The 22,706-nt window shown below is 39.4% G+C and overlaps 1 protein-coding gene across 1 annotated transcript; it reads right to left on the reverse strand.

Annotated features, from left to right (window-relative positions):
* Nucleotides 1-6,235: 6,235 nt before the first annotated feature.
* Nucleotides 6,236-19,705, reverse strand: LOC308386396 (ladderlectin-like). The gene is made up of 7 exons (XM_080865902.1): nt 19,585-19,705; nt 19,372-19,494; nt 8,475-8,552; nt 8,095-8,201; nt 7,165-7,299; nt 6,780-6,891; nt 6,236-6,636 (listed from the first exon to the last, which is right to left on the reverse strand). Exons 3-7 carry the CDS (start codon nt 8,533-8,535, stop codon nt 6,566-6,568), a joined length of 486 nt encoding a protein of 161 aa, XP_080722028.1. The 5' UTR covers nt 8,536-8,552; nt 19,372-19,494; nt 19,585-19,705; the 3' UTR covers nt 6,236-6,565.
* Nucleotides 19,706-22,706: the final 3,001 nt, after the last annotated feature.

Genomic DNA, 22,706 nt, shown 5'->3' on the forward strand with positions numbered 1-22,706 from the left:
CCCCTCCAGAAGCTCCATTCTCCTCTTGTTCTCCATCGACTTGTCCTTCTGAGCCCATTTGCTGGCTTGGTACATCTCCTCGGACTACTCTCACACTCCTTGTTCCTCTCTGCATGGTTTGATAAGGAGTGAAGAAAAAAGAGGGAAAAAAGAGGGAAAAAACAAAAAGAACTGTGCCTTTTTTGTGTGTGTGTAGTTTTTTAAACTGGCTGTATCCCACTGCTGCCACCAATTGTCATGATCCAAGCAGCCAGGAATACACAGGCACAAATGTAATCTTCAAAAAAATGGGTTTTATTATACCCCAAAAAGGACAAGATGATTACAAAAATTCAAAATAACAAAAATAAACTTTTTAAGAACCAAGTGGGCCCATAAAAGAGGTTAACTTAACAGAACGCTACTCAAAAGCCACTTAACAAAAACACAACTCAACAAACTGACCTGCCCAAATGAGAAACAGCTCCAGTTATATAGCAAATGAATAAACCATTATATACACCAAAGGTGAAAACTAAAGAGATAACAGCTAACCATCATTCAAGAAGAACCCCATTCCCCCTGCATGATCACAATAGATGGTCCAGTCCACTTTATTGGCTTCTGCATTTAAACCAGCTCCACCCTCAGCCCCCTCTTTCAGCCAAACCAGGAAGGACTGGAGCGGAGGTCAGGTAACTCAGAAAGAGCAAAAATATAATCAATATAACATATACCTATATAAAATAACAAACAATGCAAAGCAAAGTCCATGCCAGTAGTGATGGGCAGATGAAGCCTCATGAAGCACTGAAGCTTTTCATCCAATTGGTTCACCCCAACGCAAAGCTTCTTGAAGCTTCATTTGCTCTAGTAGGACACCTACTGGACGTAAAAATATTCGTTGGCATGAATTTGAAGAGTGTGGCATTTTGCACACAGCCTGTAAATGTCAACAACAAAAGGAGTGTGTAAAACATCTATATTGTAGTGATGGCAGTATACTGTGTATATTTATGCTGGCAGTATGGAAAATGATTATTTGGAAATGCTTAAAATGGAAATGATCATATACTGTGAGGTGAGGTGTGGACAGTGGTTGTGCTTTTGTTTTGTTTTTGTTGTTTTTTTTTTTTTGTTGTTTTTTTTTCTTTTGCCAAACCTTCAGAGGTAAGATATTTTTTAAACTTTTCTCATCATTATAGTTTTGGCCTTTTTTTTTTTTTTTTTTTTTTTTTTTTTATAGGACAGGGGGACAGAATGAAAGAAAGAGAGGGAGAGAAAGAAAGAAAGAAAACCAAAGGGGAGAAGAGACGGTGAGAAGGGGGGGAAGAGAGAAAAAAACAAACAAACAAAAAAAACAAAACTCCTGGGTCACCTGTATGGAGAAAAAAAAAAACAGAGGAGACAGCAAACAACAAAGAGCAACATAATAATAAAAAAAAAAAAAGCACCATCACAATAAACTAGCTAGCCGTAGATATCAATAGTTACTAAATAATAAACGATATTGTGCAGCACGCAAGATAGACAGCGCACAGTGTGCTTTGAGGCAGCAGCCAAGAAAGCTGTAGTCCGCGTCTGTGAATACCCATGTGTACACCTGTGTGCATACCTGTGTGGATCAGCATGCTTGCATTTCAAAGGTTTCTCCATGTAATGATCTGCTAGGGAGTGTGGGGAGCCACAGCCCTGTCCTTTATGGTATCAAGCAGGTATGGAGGAGATCAAAACTCCAGACATCCAGAGGCCCCCAGAACACAAGAGACCAAGGAAGACCCACAGAGGGGCAGCCGCGCCACTGTCCCAGTAAGAGCTAAGGAGAGTCCCAGATGAGGGCTCACTCAGCAGCCACCGAGCAGAAGCCAGGGGGAGTTGCAGTGACGCGCCCGTGAGCTCCGCCGGCAGCCAGCTGTGCCTGAGTGACCGAGCCCCAGGCCAAGAGGCCGGGGGCACCCCACCTCCGAAGTGGCCCGAGCGAGCCCCAATAAGCGGCCGCCAAGGAGTGAGTCGGTGTGTACCCGGACGCCCACCCCCAGATACAAAGAACCACCAACGCACCGACACCTGAGGGAGTCCGCCACCGGCAGGGGAAGTGGTGGTGGGTGGAGATAGGCCTCCAAACCTTGGAGGGCCCGAGATGTCCCCAGAGAGGTGGCGTCTGATACCCAACCTGACATATAGACACAGACATACAGGCACACACAGACACAAACATCCATTCCCACCCTCATGCTCTCATGTGCACTTCACACTCAACCGACGTGGAGACAGACATAAAGAGATGCTGTATACACGATCACACTCCCCAAGCATACTCTACAAACCGGGTCTAGGTACTCTTGCCCCTGGAGGGGGGAACCGCACCCAGACCCAGGTGGTGTTACCCTTTTCCCTGCGGTGGGGAGAGGCAGACCGCCCCAACTCCGCAGCAGCAGGGAGGCCCCACACCCCAGACCGCAGCCGGACGGTCAACTCCTCCTAGCCCCCCCGCTCCAGCAGGCCGCAGAGAACGGGGGTGAGAGAAGACTCCAAACCTCCCTCCACCCGCTCATTGTAGTGTTGATGCATATGTGTTCTAAGGTGCAATTAAAACCCAGGAGGGCATGGAGCTACCTGCCAGAGAGCAGCAGGTAAGCGCATAGTTGTGCTTTTGTAACATTGAGGCAAGGACAGTGATTAGTGTTTAGGGGACACATCATTGGTTTTTATTTAAAAACAACAGTTTCTCCACTGTGGCAGGTCGTAGGCGATTTCTTTTTTTTCCAAACGGTCTCTAACTCTCTCCAAACTGTCTCTAACTCTTACTAACCGCAGCTCTCCATCAAACGCCCACATTTTGAATGGGGTCTGAGGGGTTTATATCGCTGTCATAGCTCGCGGCAAAGTTCGAACCGCTTCCTGAACCAGTCACGTGGTACAGCCGGGCAGCGAGGCTTCGGACGTCATCATTTTCAGCTCCTCCCATAAATGAAGCAAGCCTCGATACGCGCTTCGCGGAAACGCCCCCTCCATTACTCGACACACGCTTCGAAGCCTCGATACAGAACGTCACATCACTACATGCCACCATTTGGGCTATAGCTTAGTGCTGTCATGCATTACAGGTAAACTCAAAATATCAAATTAGTTAACTTATGATCACAGAAGCTTTAGAGCATAACGTAAACATAAGACAAAAGACCAAATGAATATTACCTAAGTATCTCAATTGTGTGGTTGCATGCATCCATCACAGTGACCTTGGCTTTACTAAGGTGACTTCTGTTTTGCCTGCTTTTTAGAATATACACTTACAATGCTTTGGTCTTTATGCTCAGTAAAACACCATCTGTATATCCATTTGTTTATATATGTGTGACACATTCCTTCTTGCATAAAGGTGCAGAAGAGCACAAATTCTCTTATACTTTTTAATAACAATGATCACTAACATTGCACACAGTGAACAGAACTGTTAGATAAGAATTTGATTATCAAAAGGTCTTTCCTTGTATGATTATTAAAAGGGAGAGGGATTAGTAACAGAGGGAAAGATTTTACTTCATCTTTTTTTCAGTTTTATGTTAAACTAAACCTAGTGTTCAGTTCTTTCGCTTGTTTAAATTTAGACAGATTTATCATCGCACTCTCATATACACTTTTGTTGTTGATGCAACATAAATGTGCATCAATAGGTATGTTATGTGTCTTTGTACATTCTGATTTTGTGTGTGACATCTTCTTTTGCGCATGCGGGGCGCTTTGAGCATTCACACTAGAGCGCATTTGCTATCGCATTTTATTTGTAGTGTGAACGAGCAGACAAAAAAATCGGATTTGATCAAAAAATCGGAATTGAGCATTAAGACCTGCAGTGTGAACGTAGCCATAGACACAGACATACAGGCACACACAGATACAAACATCCATTCCCACCCTCATGCTCTCATATGCACTTACTCCACACTCAACCAACGTGGAGACAGACATAAAGAGACGTTGTACACACGATCACACTCCCCAAGCGTACTCTACAAACCGGGTCTAGGTGCCCCCGCCCCTGGAGGGGGGAACTGCACCCAGACCCAGGTGGTGTTTCCCTTTTCCCTGCGGTGGGGGGAGGCAGACCGCCCCGACTCCGCAGCAGCAGGAAGGCTCCACACTCCAGACCACAGTCGGACGGCCAACTCCTCCTCCTAGTCCTAGCCCCCCTGCTCCAGCAGGTCGCAGAGAATGGGGGTGAGAGAAGACTCCAAACCTCCCTCCACCCGCTCATTGTAATGTTGATGCATGTGTGTTCTAAGGTGCATTTAAAACCCAGGAGGGCTTGGAGCTACCTGCCAGAGAGCAGCAGGTAAGCGCATGGTCCCTCCTGCTAGCCCTCAATGTCTACGTGTATTTAAAATTGAGAGGTGGGCAACGATGCCAGGGGTGGGGTGTACACCCTGATGGTACTTTGGACTCCATGTATCGTGCCCACCCCCAAGATCCTATATGTATGTATAATGAGAGTGTGAGTAATGTTAATGTCTAAGTTGTGGGATAAAATTGAGGCACAGGCAGCCAGAAGGGGACAGAAGGGGGGATGCCTTCCCTGCACCCTGGTGACACACCTTTACCCCAAGGCCCTGCATGTGTGGGTGATTGTGGTGGAGCGGGAAAAGGGAGGCAGCTGGAGATGGGGAGGGAAGGAAGGGAGGGGCAAGTGACCCCTCCCTGGGGCCAGCTCCCCCGCTGACCCCAGTAGGCAACCCCATACTCTGCAACCCGCCAGGGAAAGGGGGGCCCTAGTTCGGCAGCGTCGCCTGGCCCCGCAGAGCCCAGGACAGCCCACCCGACCCCACCACAGAGAAAACTGCACCCACCCGTCATCCACTCATGTTCCAGACTACACAAGACAATAGACGCCCAGGCTGAGATCTTCCTCCACCTCTGCCGTATCTCCCCCTCCTGCAGAGTGAGTTCCCGAAGAGAGGAGACCTCCTGCAAGGCCTTGTATGGTTGATGAAGAGAATGTGCATTAAAGGATACGCTGTGGAATTGACAGTACCAGTATGATCGTGTATCCTTCCTACTATCCTGCTAAGGTTTCTACCGACTATTCTCAACCACTGAACACAACCCAACATTACAAGTGGCAAGAGGGACTCTCCCTCTCAGATCATTTCATACACCTTAATGAGGAACATTTTATGCTTCCATCATAGCTAAATGAGCCCTCGTTAATTTGGTCATATTTGATTCATGTCCTGAGATTCATCTATTCAACAAAAGATGCAAAACCAAAATATTTTCTAGATGTAGTAATCTCTAAATAATTTGTCAAACAGAGCAACCTCAGCCTCATTTCAAATAATAAGTTTAAAATACATTATCCAGCATTTTTAAGTAGAAATAACTTTATCTTTCTTCATCACAAGCTAGCTGGTGTTGTCTGTAAAAAGGCCTTTAATCAAAGTTCTAGAATAAACCAGTAAAGTGTAATTATCAAAAATAACCCAGTGATTTTTAGAGTGTTTGAATTCACTTTTTGCTTACCATGTTTTATTTCATAGCAGAGAAGAAATCAGTGATATCTGATCAGATCACAGTCTAGTTGAAAATGGCAGTTTCAGAAGAATATTGTGGCTTCTTCTGAAGCGTATCTTCTACACAAACAATTGGGTAAAATTTTGGCCCAATATTTGATCAAAGCTAGCGAACCTATGACCCAATAGAACTATTCAAGCCAGGGAGTTAATTAAAGAACCCAGCACATCGCCAACCCAACTCTTGAGTCACGACTTTTAAACCAACATTTAAACTAATAACCTACGGCTTTTACCCAGAAGTTGTTATAAAAGTAACCTAGCATGGTTTTATTATGTATTTGCAGAGGTTTTGTGAAAAAAAGTTCAGTTTGTGTTTAGAGGTTTGTGAAAAGGGTGCAAGGTTGTATCTTAACAAGTATGACAATGTACAAAAGCTTTAGCAAAATATTTGGTTATTTCTGAAATTTAGCACTATTAGGTGAAATTACAATTTTGGGAAGAGGGAAGCAAAGGAGGGGAGACTTATTTAAAGAGAGACCTCATCATGTGTGTGTTTTTGTGTGTGTGTGTCTAATTGTATGCTCGTGTGTGCTCATGCCATCAAAAGCAAGAATTAGATGGAGGACACAGAAGCAAACAGCATCAGATTAAAAAGATTAAAGTAATTTCAAGAGAAATTAGTGTAGTTTCAAGCAGATTTATACGTGGGTTAATCTATCAGTGAGTTAATCTAATCAGTGAGTGTTTAAAAACTGAACTGAAAGCTTACATAATGTTACACAAAAACACAGATACTCACAGACCAGTTTGATTCAATGCTTAATAGTTTAATGATGCAGAAGAGAAAAAAAGTTTTGTTTTTAAGTTTTTGCTAAAAGCATTCTTTCCATTACACATTTCAATTGCTCCTTTTAAAAGACACAATCACACTATTTTATGTCACTTGTCGCTTCGTTCCTTATGCATCGTTACAGCAAAAGAAAAAGGTAAAGATGTGAAAACAGATATTTTGAGTGATATATGAGAAGATTTCTTTCTTTTTCAGATGACGTGCCTTCATGTAAGCCCAGGAATCATGACTTACTCTTAATGCAGACAGAAGGGGATTGGGACTGGCAAGGCTGATCATTCATACACAGGTCTCCTGTAAGCACCAAAAATCAACTTTAACCGAAATTTTTGTTGCATGGACACAAAAATATAGAATATATGAGAAAAATGTTTTGGTTTTTTTGGTTTTATATATAATGACAATAGCACTTGTATATATTATGTACAATATTATACCTGAAGAATTCATTTCCATGCAGTGCTCGTTGCCCCACGAGTTGTTAGGCTCCCTCCGACACCAGTTTGCGTATTGGAAAGGTGTTCCATCGATCCAAAACCAATAACCCTCCTACAGAACAGAAAAAAGTTAAAAATAAGAAATCATTTTTTAACGAAACTACACTTTAACATTATACATCGACTACCAAGTTTGGACACACCTTCTCATTTATTGGTTTGTCTTTACTTTCACTACTACCGACATTGTAGATACAAACTGAAGATATCAAATATATGAAACAAGATATATGGAATTATATGGAAATGGAAAAAAAGATAACAGTGAAAAATAAGTAAAATATCCAATGGATAGATTTATGTTTTAACTGGCAGACTGGCATACCTGTAGACCATCAGAACCACCAATCCATGTTCGTCCATTAGCTTTACTCCCATCAGATATCACCCTCTGAATCAGCTGGTATTCCCCAAGGCTCTGTACAGATGCAAGGTTTGCACTCATGGTCTGACAGTTTCTCTACAGTAAACAAAAAGACAGAAGAGTTACAGAAGATTTATAAAACAGCCTTCATGATTACACCACCACAAACATACAAATAATAATAAAACATACTAAGAAATATTTACATTGACTGACAAAATTATTGATTTTAATTATCTGAAATTTTATTAATAGCTTACCATTTAACAAGTAATAAAAAGTAAAGTTTTTTAATAATTATTATATTGAAAGGACTAATGATTAATACATTTACAATCATTTATCATTCAGAATTATTTCATGCAGTTAATGTTGGTGGCTTAAACCATTTACTGCAATAATTAGCATTATTTTTATAAATTAAAAAAATAATATTTGCTATTATAAGCTTGGATGCATATTTCACAGTACATATAAGAACTGGTTTTAATCGAAGCAAAAATTGACAGGTGATTTATCCATGGCATAAATTGTAGGAACGTGAAACTAGAGACGTTAGTTTGTTTGCTTCTTTGTTTGTATTTCTTGTTTACTAATATATTGTTACTGTTTACTTGTTAAAAAGTAAAGCCATATATGACATACATACATATTAGAACAAATGATAGCATTATTAAAATTCAATAAATGATAACATTAATAATGATCAATACATACTATTATCATTTTAGACAAATTTTAACAGTACATTGGCTTTGATAAAATTTTACTAATTGTCAATATAAATTTCTTAAATATAATATTAAAAACTTATTATTATAAGGTCTTATCCAAATATTAAAGAATCAAAGAAACACAGTCACAGTAACTGGTGAGTCCTGATGTTATTACCTGAGCATCAACCCAGGGTAAGGGTGTAGAAACATAGAAGTAACATTTGTTGTTGTACTCAGTCCAACCAGCGGGACATGAGGACTTCTTGAGAACATAGCACTCATCTGAAGACAAAGCAAACATATTGTGTGACAAAATGCTGACTCAATTCCCCCTTTACTGGAATAATTATAATCATGGTCATTAACTTGTGTTTTATTGGCAATAGTTTTACTTTTCAAGAAATTTCAACTGGAAAATGTGTCATTTTCTTCCTTTAGATTTCTATTTTTAAAAACATGTATTTAAAAATAGATCTTATTATTTGGACAGCTGTTTAAAGCCCATTGACATGCACAACATTCAGTATGATACTAGTAACATACTTTTATACTTACCCTGAGCAGCGGTCAGAGCCATCATTGCACAGAGAAGTGCAGATGCAGTCAGCAGCTTCATGATGATATTTAGTGTCTCTGTAAGAAACACATTAACAAAAGTGATTAGCAGTTTGATAAAGAAAGGATAGAAGATCCTCAGCATATTTGTAACATACCTGTCTGTAGAATGTCTTCTCCTCTTTCAAGTGTCAGCCTGTAGCTTCACCCCTCATGTAGAGATGAGCACTTATATACACTTTCTTATATTTACATTTCAATACCAGGAAGAAATGAACTAGAAATACTTAACCCTTTAAAGCCGGTGGGAGCGGGCACGCTCCGTTTTGCGTAACTATTTTTAAGTCCTGGTAGCACTGCAACCACGTAAGCTAGCGCAATAAGGTTTTTTTGCATATGAAACCGGAGGAGTTGTACTTAAATCTTATGCCATCAGCTTGTCCTAGGTCACAGTTTCCTTCCACATATAGCTTTGCAAAAAATGCATAAAAAGCACTTGCAGCAACAAAAACATAATATTCCAGAAACACACTTTGCCGATCTGATCAGCTGTTCATAACACTTCCTACGTCCATCAGCACGAACTATCGCATGTCCGCCATTACCTGCCCGAAACCGGAAGTGACGTCATTTTCGCGGAAATGTAGTTTTTTACCATCAAGGCCTCATGAGCCTATACTGGTGTTTTTAAAGGTTATGTTTGACTTTATGACTTTCTGTGTCGTTTCTGGGATGCTTAGGACTCATATTGCACTGCTGGAAATAGTTTATTTTGATGCATATGCTGCTTTTTTGCAAATTTGCACTATAATATTTATTTTCGTTTTTCATGCAGTGTATAGAAATTGGTGTATTTCAAAAATAAAACTATGAAGACACTCAAAATAAATTTCCTGTGGTGGGAAACTATTTGTGCAACTTTTTTGTATTAACAGTTTTGAGGGATAAGCCTCTTAAATTTCTCTAACTAGAAATATATGTTAAAAAACAAAAACCATTTAAAAAATTTATTTGTAGTTTATTGCACATATTATTAAAATTTAGGCTGTAATGGTTGTATTGATGTATAGCAACTTGAAATGCTCCCAAAAATGGCTCTACAACATGTAAAAATATAATATAAGCTCTGGCGGACTTGGTTATATGGTAGGTCTTAAAGGGTTAAGTATGTTTTGATTCCATGCTTCACTAACCCTGTCTTTACCAACCTTACGCAATTCTCTCCACCCAGCTTGAATTTCATGGATGTTTAATTTCATTTATTGACTGCTGGTCAACAAAGATGTCACGCTCCTGGGTCTTTGGCCCAGTGTAAATGTGTTTGGACTTTTGATTCTGGGTTGTTTAATGTTCTATGGTTAAGGTTCTGTTCCTCGTTTTGGTGTACAGTTGTGATCCCTCTGTTTATATTTGTTTTCTTAGGTCTTCTTAGTTTTGTTTTCTAGTCCGTAGGTTTCTGTTATCATGGAGCACGGAACAGGGGAGTTTCCATGCCCCATGTTTAGTCAGCCTTATCCCTTCCATTTAGTCTTGTCTCTGCATTCGGTGTTCTCTTTCTATCTCCCCGTCAGTCTTGTTCCCATGTATGTTTCTCCACTGGTCTCAGTGTCACACCCAAGTGCTTCATGGTGATATCGGAGTAAAAAAAACAAAATACCTAAAATGGGTAACAGATCAATAAAGAACAGCCATAAAATAGACAGTTTAAAAAAAAGGAAACAAACACTTTGAAAGCAAATCAGATTGGATAGGTGAATTATTAGAGCACTCCCTCGTTCCCATTTCCGCACATACAATACAAAGATCGCTTGTGATAACGATGACTCACTCTGAGCAAATTTCGAACCCAGACATTTTAACTGTTTTTTTTAGCATGAATTACTTATAATATTTCTTAACTTTGAACTTATTTATCACCTTGCTTATGTAACTTCATCAGACTATGCACTAACTACTGACTTCTGACCAAAAGGCATAACAACTTCTCTCGGTGACATTTGTAATGGTTTTTTTGTATCAGAAAGCTTTGAGTGGTTCAGAAACGGCCCTTCAAACCCTCAGCTTAACATTTAGCTGTGATGGTGTGCCAACTTTTTAAAAAAAATCCCTTTTATGCACCATTAATGAATTGCCATTGAAAACAACACAGGATAATGTACTCCTTTGTGGACTATGGTTCCGGGATGAGAAGCCTCACATGTAAAGTTTCTTAAAACCTTCCATTGATGAGTGTGTGGATCTACAGGACAGTGGTTTCACATGGGAAAATGACAAAGAAGTTTGTGTCAATACAAAAGTAATCCCTCTAATTTTAATGAGTGACTCAGTTGCCAGACCTCTGGTCCAGAATTTTAAACAGTTTAATGGTGAACATGGATGCTCCTACTGCCTTCATGAAGGAAAGGAAGTTGAAAAAGGCAGAGGATCCACTTGTGTATATCCTTTTCAGAAGGACATTCAGTCCACTGTACCATCTAGGAACTCTTCTTGTTTAGCACTCGTAATAACACAAACACTAAATCCTGCTTCTCTGGTGCTGTTTTGTAGCAGTGTATACACCTGAGACTGTCACCTGTCTGTCTGGCCTGCAGTCTCTCTCTGTTTCTTTCTCTCTGATTGTGGAATAAAAGTATGAACATTTATTTATAAGTTACACTTGTGTTTGAATCCTGCACCTTATCACACATTTGATTTCCATGTGTGACGACTGCAAGTGTCCAGAGTGAGGACAGACTGAGGGACCCACTGCTGCACATCATCTGTGAGGCTTTGCACCCCTGATGATCCACCAGGACAAACTCAGCAGTGTGTGAGGAAGAGGAGGAGGAAGAGCCAGCAGCAGCTGACAGATGGAGAGAATAGACAGACTGTTCCCTGTTTGTGAAGGACTGCTAGAAAAGTTTAACATAACTAATTGTCTGTCTTGAATCAGTCTTATTAGGTAATGTTCAAATAATTTTATCATTCCAGTGTTTTCAGTGTGGGAGAAAGTACTCAGGGCCTTCAAGTTACACACTATGAAAGGCAGAGACAAGTTTAATATTCAGAAACCTAAAGTATGTATCAGCAGCAGAATGGAGCTAAAAATAAATGTTTGTTTCAGTTCTATGAAGCTTTGAGTATTTTGGATCAGTAGCACTGCTGTGTTTGTTGTATCATATTGCTGTGATTGTTTATATGCTTTATATATTCTGAGCTAAGTTGATCTATAGTGTTACATCATATTCTATAAGGATGTTATGTGTTTGTATACTTTCTGCCCAGTTTGACCCATTTAGCAGAAGTCAGCCTGTTTAAGTCTCTGATATGTATTCTGTATGACTTAAAGCAGTTATGACATGGTCTGATTTTCTCACCCAATAAAGGGATATTTAATATACTCTACTCTTCATTTTATCAGAAACAGTTATCACAGCTCGTACATTTTCTTTTTATAAATATATATAAGCATCGAGCCAAATTTAGTAATGCCAACATACTGAAAGAACAATATTTGTCTCTTATATATAATACATCTGTATATACACTGTCAAAGATACTTGAGTGTCTTTGAGTGAAGATTTAAGGTGATAGGAATTATAAATAACTGTAACTTGAATCTGTACTGAAGCTCAGTATTTGACACAGAGTTCAAGTTCACTGCTGTAATGACTAATAATGATTAATATAATAACTTTAATATTGGCCATATTATATTTACATTACCAAAGTGAGATGACTTTAAACTCATGAACAACATTAGCTAATTGTTATTTACTAGCTAATCTTAAATGACTGTTCAGCACAGAAATGAAGCCCAACAATCATGTTTTACAGTCCTGTGGTCTCAGCCTCAGATACTTATTATATCACACAAAGCTCATGGAGAAACAAATGTACAAAATATGTTCTCCTTCATTTCTGTCAAACAAAGCTGTATGACACGTTTCCAGCTGTTAGTATCATGGGCAGCGGACGGAGGCTAGACCGTCCTATTTCACAAGCCAACAAGCATCGCACTTCTGGCCTTAGCGGTCTTTGAGTACGCGGCCCTTGAGGACCGTTAAGGCTGCGTACTTTAAGGCTGCAGAACCTGAATTGCGATACAGCCTTTGTTCATTGTATTTAGTTTCACTGTCCTGCCATTATGTTCATGTCAGTCAGCTGTTTCCCCATGTGTTCCCACCAGAGATGGGCAGTAACGCGTTACTTGTAACCTGATGTGGTCTGTCTCATATCACATCAGTGTACATGCATTTAATAACAAAATAATGTACCTCAATGACACACCTCATAACTGTTTTTGACTGTTCACTGTGAATCTAAAAACACTGCTGATTTGCACACCTTGTTAATTTTGATTTTTTAACATTCATTTTATACCTGATTTTTAAAAGATAAAATGGTCTCGCACACTTAACACTTAAAAATAACACGAAACTGATTGAAACATTTAAGATGTACTATTCCCCAATCACATATTTTGTATGTAAAATCTAAAAAACAAACAAACAAAACAAAAAACACACACACACATGAAATTTGGGCAAAAGCCATCATGGTGCACACATGCAGAGGGACAGTAAGCATCTTCATCATGGAACCTTAACATTTAACCTTGATAATGACCTAAAGCTGGGTAACATTTGAGTGAGTTTACAAACCAATACTGAGAGCATTCATTTCATTGAAAAGAAAGTAAACCTTTGCAAAATGACCTTCAGATCTTCCTTCTTGGTCTCAATCTGCAGATACAGTCTGTCTGTGTGGGGACCTAAAGACAGCTGGGCTTAAGAATCTGAATACTTTATTAATCCCTAAGGAAATTTTGTGCATTACAGTTTCTCCAAGACAGTATCAGACTAAAATATTTAAACGATACAATACAATTCTGAATATGCCTGTTCACAGGGGTGAAAATGAGAAAAGAGCTCATATGCACTCATAACACACAAAACAGAAAAGGTAATATGAATTTAACTTGAAAAATGACCCAGCGATTTTACTGGCACATCAACGCCCTCATCCTGTTTCAATGAACTGCTGGAAGATCACCTGATTTTTCTCCAACACAAGCAAAGTACAGTTTATAAAGTTCATGTTTATTCAAGGCTTTGCCAGTAAAGAAATGTAATCCATTTATGTTTGAATATGGGAGAGGATCTAACACCAGCCCTGCCATGAACAAAGAAACTTTATTGTTTAATCCTGAGGTGTCTAAGACATCATTGGTGATGCCCCTAATCCTGACCTCTAAGAAAATGCAAAATCTATTTTCAGTTGTTCCCCAGAATCAGCTTGCATGGGGAGCTGTCATTCTAAATGATTATTTAAAAGTGTTTACATAAAAAAAAAAACATAGAGTTAGGGTTTTAGACTAGGTTGAAGTCTTCATGACATCAGAGCAAAAACTAAAGTAGTTCAGTAAAGACGGATTAGCTATAACTTTCCAACATCATGACTGTGTGACTACCTAACAGAAAATGACAATTACTTCACACGTCCACATCTATATCTTTACAACTGCTCAGCCACAGTAATTAGCTACATACAGCCCTGAACATGGACAAATGTCAGCAGGCATTTTTTTTTTAAGTAAGGGAGAATTTAAATTAAAAAGAGATGAAAAGAAAAAAACTTAAAGTTAGTTAAAAAAATGTACACACCAGTTATGTTTTTTGTGTTTATCATGTCTTTAATTGCTGAATCAATGTTATCCCACTAGACTTCACGTTCTACCTTTAGATGGAGCATAACACTCAGGAGGAATGCAAAGCCCTTTGAGAATGAGGGTTTCTACAAAAAACGTTTTTTCATGGGCTTCCCGGTGTCACCTATTGTAGTCCGTCTTTACATACAGGAAGTGGGAAGTCAGGCTGATTTGAAAGTCCACTATTATGTCCACTATGAACGACTACCCTTGAACAGAGCAGGTGGTTTATGACACCAACTGTCTGCCATCTATAATCCAGTTTTGAGATCCCTTCCCAAACACTTTAATGCCCACTCACATCTTGTATAAGATGATCTCAATAAGTCGAGTCTTCAAGAAGTCCAGTCACTTTTCTTTCCAAACTCCTTAATTACGATGACCTGAATGACTGAAAACTACACAGTCACAGTAATCGAGACCACTATGGTTACATTTTAAAATGCTCAAAAAGGAGGTGCCGCAGAGTACAACCACAGGACAATTAAACTTCTGATTAGCTAACCCACATTGCACCCTTGACATGTCACAAGACGGTGACAGGATTTGCCTGTTGTTAGCATTAGAGATTATCTGTACTCAAATCTAATGATTATTCAGCTTGAACATCACCTATTTGCTCTTGTTATTTATTTTACTGACTTTCTGAGAACTTGTTTAACCATCAAGAAGAGTGTATATCAAAATAGAAAACCATTTGCAATGAGCTGTTTCATGCTGAATTCGAAATACTTTCAAGCTAATTTTTCTGTGAAATGAAAATTTGAATAGTTTGTCCTTACAAAAGCTCCTTTTTTCTTCAATTTCATTTTATACTATGCAGAGTACATCCATGTCTGAGACATAAATTATTTGCTGTTTTAAAGGAGTGGTGTTGCTGCCACCATCATTGACATCGTTGGCAGGCAAAGGACAAAGGTGGACAATAGAAAGAGAAAGAGGACTTTAAGTGCAGCAAAGGAAATGTTGACATATCAGCTAACTGTAGGACCATAGTAGACCAAGCAAATAAGTGGATGAGTCTTAGCTATATACTTTATGAAAAAGGAAAGTTTTAAGCCTAATCTTAAAATTAGAGAAGGCCTTTGTCTCTAAAATCAAAAGTGAAAGTTTGTCCCATATAACAGGGGCCTGAAAGCTGAAGGCTCTGCTTCACATTCTACTTTTAAATACTCTAGATATCACAAGTATACCACAAGGTCTATTAGAATGATATGGTATTATGAGATCTTTAAGATAAGATGGGGCCTGATTATTCAAGACCTTCTATGTGATTAGAAGGATTTTAAACTAGATTTTGAACTTAAAATTAAATTTAACAGTCAAAAAAGAGAAGCCAATATAGGATTCTCTCTCTTTCTAGTCCCTATCAGCACTCTTAGATAAACCAAATGCATTTAAGTTAATGCCTTTTTAGGAAAGGTTGATAATACAAATTAGTCAAGATGAAATTAAAACAAGTCCATCACTGAAGTAATAACTAAGACGTAAAAAGCTATTTTTTCAGCCTCACCCTAAAGTGAAGATGCTTTTTTTATAGACATTGCATAAATGGAAGAAAGCAGTCCTACATATTCGTTTAATATATGCGTTGAGGGACATATCCTGGTCACAAAAAAAAAAAAAATAAAATAAAGTGTAGTATGAAGTTTGTATTCCTGTTTAGATCATGTTACAGTATGGCACACAGCCATTTAAAAATATGTTTCATTTCCAGCAGGTGGCAACAGTGTGAAAAAAAAGGTGCATAGAAACTCTGCAACCATTTTTTATGGATTGTTCTCCTGCTGCTGTTCATTTGATAACACATTAAAATTTACTTAAATTAAATCAAAACCTGCTGAGCAAAAATGCAAAAATGAATAAATCTTCTCAGGCTGTTGGCTTAGCATGCATGTTCTGGATGGCACAGTTAAGCAGCATCTGGGGTAAGTTCTTTTTTTGATTTTACTTACTGTCACTTATGAAAAATGCACTTACTGCACTAGATTTGTTGGCAAACTCAAAATCTCAATTTTAGAAGACAAATACTGATAGCTGTGGCAAATAATTGATTATTAATAAAAGTTTTTTCCTTCAGATGCCAAAAAAATAAGCAGACCACCTGTCTGAGAAGATTTACCACAGTAGCTAATCAGTTTAAACTCTAGTTTGCTGTGTTCCTCCATGCTTTGTTTATGTGTTTGCTCACACAGCACTGAGCAGAGATCCCCCACCCCCAGCTAAACATCCCAACACTGTTAGTATGCAAATGACCCAGTGTCAGGTTTCATCAAAGTCAGCAACTGATGAGATTACTAACAGGATAAAGGAGAGTGGAGCTGTTCAGTTGCAAACAAGTTTAGTTCCCTGCAAAACAAACAAGCTTAAAACATGACAAAAAAGGAATAACTTAAAATGTTTTGTTCTCAATCCGTTGTGGTTGGTTATGTTGAGAGGTCTTATTTTAGTCTTACCTTATTTTGCAAATTTATTTGAGAGTTAGTCAATCCAATGAAAATACATTTCGTCATTATTATTATTATTATTATTATTATTATTATTATTATTATTATTATTATTTTGTTGTTATTATGATCCTTTGTTCTAGTTTATGCTGACTGTGTGTTTGGGTTTACACCCTTTGGTTCTGCACACCCTCTGTTTTGTGTCTGCCCATGTGTTCCCTCTGTTCTGTCTGTACCGCATCTCTGAGTCCAGTCTGTGCATTTCCTGTTTTATTTTGAAGGTCTATGTCTTACGTCAGTGTATTCAATTTTACTTCTCCCTGTCTCGTTAGCCCTTATTTCTCCCAGCTTCATCTCACTCCTGTTTACCATTCCCTAATTAGGTCTCTGTGTATATAAGCCCTGTGTGTTCCTTTGGTTGCTGTCGCACTGTTAACGTCTGCTCACCTGCAAACGACTCTGTGGGTTCTGTTTACCTGTTTTGCTTGCCTCTTAGTTTATTTTCCCCCAGTATAGTTAATCTCCTCAATCTGCAACCTGCAATAAAGCTGTTTATTTCGTTCACCTTTGCCTCAGTGAGTCCTGCATTTTTTGGTCCTGCACACAGCCATGACAAATTTTATGTTGATGGTTGTAAAGATCTGGGCCCTGTTTCAGAAAGCCGGTTTAGTGCAAACTCTGAGTAAGTATACCCTGAGTTAACGAAAACTCTGGGTTTTCGGTTTCACAAAGCGAGTTCAGCTGAAGCCTGAGTGAGTCACTATGACGACACACTCCGTGAAGCTAACCTGCCCCCTAGCAGGTTTACTACAACTAACCCTGACTGTCCCCGCCTCTTTGTCGGAAACCTGACAGTAGGAAGTGTCAGACATGGCGTGTCCCTTCCTTGAAGAGCCAGTAGATCTTGAAGCCCAAATACTCCGCAGAGCTCTCCGCCGGGAGAGAGTGATCAGAGCGCGTATGGACATTTTATCATTACCTGATGATTTCCTGTGCGAACGTTACCGTTTCTCAGCACAATCAATAAGTTATTTGGATAACATCCTCAGGCCATATATTGCGCATGTGACACATCGCGGACATTCTCTCAGTTCTGTACATATTATTTGTATTGCACTTCGGTTTTTTGCAAACGGGAGCTTTCTGTATAATATTGGTGATGCTGAGCACGTTTCCAAGGCTACCGTCTGTCGGGCAGTCAGGAATGTTACAGTTGCACTGAAACGTCTCCTGTACTCGTCTGTGGTGTTCCCCGGTCATAGACCCACAAGATTTATCAAAGAGGGATGCCACAAAATTGCAGGTAGCAGGATGAACAAAACTTAATACATGATGTGGTGATGAACTACTACTTAAATTTTACATTTATTTTCGCGGTTCCCAGGCGTGATTGGCTGTATAGATGGCACTCACATTCCAATCATTGCTCCTTCAGTAAATGAAGGAGACTATGTGAACAGGAAGTCTTTCCACAGCATTAATGTACAGGTACATAGTTCCCTGTAGCATTTCAAACTAACAAATTATTTCATTATAGTAATGGATGCTAATTTGTGTTCTCTGCACTGTGAAGATCATATGTGATGCTGCCAACATTATCACAAATGTGGAAGCCAAGTGGCCAGGCTCTGTGAGTGGTGGTGGTGGAGGACCCCCACCTGTTTTTCGGGCCTCCGCTTTTTTTCTAGTGGCCATAATGGGTCACATTTGAGCATACAGAGTAAGCAAATATGTACTTATAATGTGCTCAGATAATTTCAATAAGTGCTTACAGAGGGGAAATTAATGTAGCCTCTAACTGCAATTGATTTACATAGGACAAACAGACCAAGCACTATGGCTCATAATACAATTACACCTTACCTGTTTGGACTATATTTTTATATTTCATTTTTTCTTGCTGCCAGGAACGTTTGGGGCCTGTTGGGTTGCACCTGCGCTCAAATCACATCACAAAATAAAAGGTATAAAATACAAAATAAAATATAATAAAATAACGTGTTAAATGGGTGGAAATCCCTAGATCAATGTTTAAATTAACACTCACGCATTGACTCTGTCGGCTATGTTTTGCCATGCATGCTCCCTTTCTTTTGCAGCTGAGGCTGTGTTACTTTTTTTCTGCAAAATTTGCATGTTATCAGCATATGCTGCCATCAGAATTTCGGCCTCAAGCGCTGTAAAATACATTGATTGCGCCTTCTTTCCCTCCGTCTCCATGGTGACTCGCTTAATCTGTGCTCCACTGATCAGGGCTTTATGTATCCTCGTGCGCGCGCTTAACTTGGGGTTAAAGCAACTCCGCGTTGATTGAACTAATTGTTATCAGCCTTTCTGAAACCGAATATTCCGAGTTGGACAGTTCGGGGTTACTCGACCCTGAGTATCGTTTTTCACTCTGAGTTTTCTAAACCGGCTTCCTGAAATAGGGCCCTGGATGGATATTTTGGGGGGTTTTTCATTTTTCATGCATAACTCTTTCACCTGAAGCTGTTTTTCTTCTAAAAGGTGATTAAGGTCCAAATGCTGGAGCACACCTGAAGGAAGATACTGCTCCTCTACCTCTTCCTCCTCATGAATCTCCCTTATCAAAAAAACTTCTGCTCTCTTCGGCCTCTCCACCCACCCCTTCAGGAGATTTACATGCAAAACTCTACTGGAGCGAGAGTGACCTGGAGTTGCCACCCGATAGGTGGTAGCTCCCAGTTTCTGCTGAATCTTGCCATTTAGCTAACAGCTTACTGTCATCACTTGGAAGTACCTTTTGTCCAGGTTCAAATGACCTCTCCCGAGCTGACCGATCATACCAGACCTTCTGATGTTGCTGGGCAGCTACCATATGAGCTTGGGCAAGCTCAGTCATCTTCTCAAGTCGCTCCCTCATCTGTATAACATATGAGATGACATTAGTAGCCCCTGCCCCTCTCCGGTCACCCTCCCACATTTCTTTTAACAAAGAGAGGGGCCCCCTTACTTCATGACCATATAACAGTTCAAAAGATGAGAAGCCAGTAGAAGCTTGGGGTACTTCTCTATACGCAAAGAGGAGGTAAGGCAGCCACTGATCCCAGTCAGTACCAGTGTCATTCACAAACTTGCGCAACATCTGCTTCAGGGTCTGGTTAAAGCACTCAGTCAGGCCATCTGTTTGAGGATGGTATGGAGTAGTCCTTAGCCATTCCCTGATTAGGTCTCTGTGTATATAAGCCCTGTGTGTTCCTTTGCTCGCTGTCGCACTGTTAACGTCTGCTCACCTGCAAACTACTCTGTGGGTTCTGTTTACCTGTTTTGCTTGCCTCTTAGTTTATTTTCCCCCAGTATAGTTAGTCTCCTCAATCTGCAACCTGCAATAAAGCTGTTTATTTCGAGTTCACCTTTGCCTCAGTGAGTCCTGCATTTTTTGGTCCTGCACACAGCCATGACAAATTTTATGTTGATGGTTGTAAAGATCTGGATGGATATTTTGGGGGGTTTTTCATTCAATTTTTTTCAGTTTTATTTTTCAAGACTTGGTGAATTTACTTTTTTTTTTCATAACTTGGCCTACCCTTATTAGTTTCGTTAATACTGGCAACAGTGGGAAGTGTATTGTTGGGTTTGAATATATTTTATATAGGCCAGCCAATCAAGGTACATGTCATGTTTTTAGTTGTTATAATTTGTCGAGAGATTGTTTTATTTTTCAGTTTTCCCCTGAGGAATTGCCACCTTAGCGTGGTCAGGGGGGTTGTGTGGCTCAGTGTCCCTAAGAGCTAGATCGGCAGAAGCTTAGGGCCAAGCTGGTCAGGTCTTAGAGTAGAGGCCTGACAAAGTGCAATCTGATTACACAACAAAAGCAGTTTTCCAGAGCACCCCACCACCACCTCTTTCCTGCCTCTGTTACCACCATGTGTCCCCATTACATTTCTGTCTGCCTCCTCATACATGCCTGTCTAGAATGGACCCAGATCTACATACATCCACTTCTCACACTAAAATAAAAATTACCTATTAATCTTTAAATAACAATGTTATTGTCACAGGCTGTTAAGTTCTTGTGTTGGTATCTTCAGTTAGGATTTAGTTGAGTTTTATTCTAGTTTAGGTTTACATCTATGTCCCCTTGTGTGAATCTGTCCTTGCCTTCTCTGTCAGTATGTCATGAATTTCTGGTTTGTATGTTTCATGTTGTCAAGCCAGTGTTGTCATGTGTACTGTTATTTTGAAAGTCTCGTTTCTATGTTCAGTATGCTTAGTGTTGCGTTTCTCTGTGGTGTCATGGTGCTCATTTGTGTTAGTTGTTTTCCCATGTGTTTCCACTTCATTGATCTATTCCTGTGTATTTAGTCTATGTGTTTTCCTTTAGTCTTTGTCCTATGGAACGCCAGGACTGCCATAATGAATTAATTAAATACACCATTAAATAATTAATTAAATATGTCAATAATTAATTAAATTTGGAATTAATTAATTAAATAAATAGTTATGACACATGTAATTAATTAATTATTGACACATTTAATTAATTATTTATGTATTTCACATTTTAATTAATTATTGACACATTTAATTAATTATTGACACATTTAATTAATTATTTAATGATATATTTATTTATTTCATTTTGGCAGTCCTGGTGCCTGGCTCTCATCATGAAATAATTTTATCTGTCAGCCTCACCCATCAAACTCAGGGGGCGGGGTTAACGCTGATCGAGTCAAAACCATTGCTTTGGCCTGGTGGCCATTGTTTCTAGCACACAACAACCGGCATGTGGAAGCTAACAGAACTGAACTTTGAAAAACCCTGTTTGTGTGTCACCAAATACCGTTTTAATATTTTTTTAGCCGAGAATGTAGTGGTTTAATCTTCATGTGTCTGGTCGGTTTGTCAAGATACAGTGCTTCGATGATTTCGGAGATGTCTGCCCAGTCTCACGGCAAAGCGTGGGATAGACCCGCTCGCCTTGCAAGCAATCCCACCGACAAAGCGCAGGCCCCGGTACACAGCTGTAGTAACCCCCGCTGACTTCTTTTACTGAGGTTATATTTATCGGTGTTTTATTTCCTGATGTTCTTATGTGTCCTACGTGTTTCAGTCGCCAATTCTGAATTATAACTAACATTAAAAACATGTTTAAGGAGGAGAGAGGGCAAATAAATCTGTTTAACATCTGATCTTTGGGTTTTTGTTCAGTAATCAGCGTGACCTGTGTATAAACGCATAAAAGAGATAACGTTGGTTTTTCCGTCATGTAGTAACTGCTGGCTTTAACTGTACAAAGGTTGTTCGACACTATGAAACACATACAGACTTCATGATGTTCGGCTAATATTTTTATTGTGAATATTAATCATGCTGACCTCGCTCTGTACACCACGGAGCGAGGTCAGCATGTCCACGATATCCTCAGCTCCATGAGTTAACACAAAGTTTCCCAGCTGACTATCTAACTTCCAACTATTCCAGAGATGTGAAAATATACAGCATAAAGAAAAGTGTAAGAGACTCAGCAGCAGATTAGAATAACAGTTATACATTTAATAAATCACCAAATGAATCCAAGAAACGAGCAAACCTGTTCCGACAATTTGAGTTTGTGTTCCCTCAGCTGCAGACTCGCTGCTGTTTAAATGTTTGAAAAGGAAGATTAGATATAAACAAACGTCAAACATAGACTCAGTCTGCCTTCACATTTGATATGAGGCCAGCACGTATAGTGGCTGTGTCCTGTTTTAAGATCATACGTGTAAAATTGTTGTCTGACCTCCGTCGATCCAGCCGCTCAGAGTCCGTGGTTACCATGGTTACTGCATAAGCAGCATATGGGTGTTTATGTTTTTCATTGCAAAAGAACTGTCTGAATGGTTAACTGAAGTTAACTTGTATAAATTATAGTTAAGGAGTATCACAGATAACGCCCACGTGAGCTGTGCGACTGTTCACCACTACACTGAAATCAGCAGGCTATTACTGAAATACACGTGCTATATCATAAACTATGATATAAATAGGGAGGTCCTACTAACATGTTTAGTTTTAAAGGACACCTTCCTGCCTTTAGTCTCATTCATGAGCAGTATTAGTTTTCTTCTAACATCCAGAAGTCTGCACAAT

This window comes from Rhamphochromis sp. 'chilingali' (genome assembly GCF_963969265.1).
Source record: "Rhamphochromis sp. 'chilingali' genome assembly, chromosome: 1".
In the NCBI taxonomy this organism is placed as follows: domain Eukaryota; kingdom Metazoa; phylum Chordata; class Actinopteri; order Cichliformes; family Cichlidae; genus Rhamphochromis; species Rhamphochromis sp. 'chilingali'.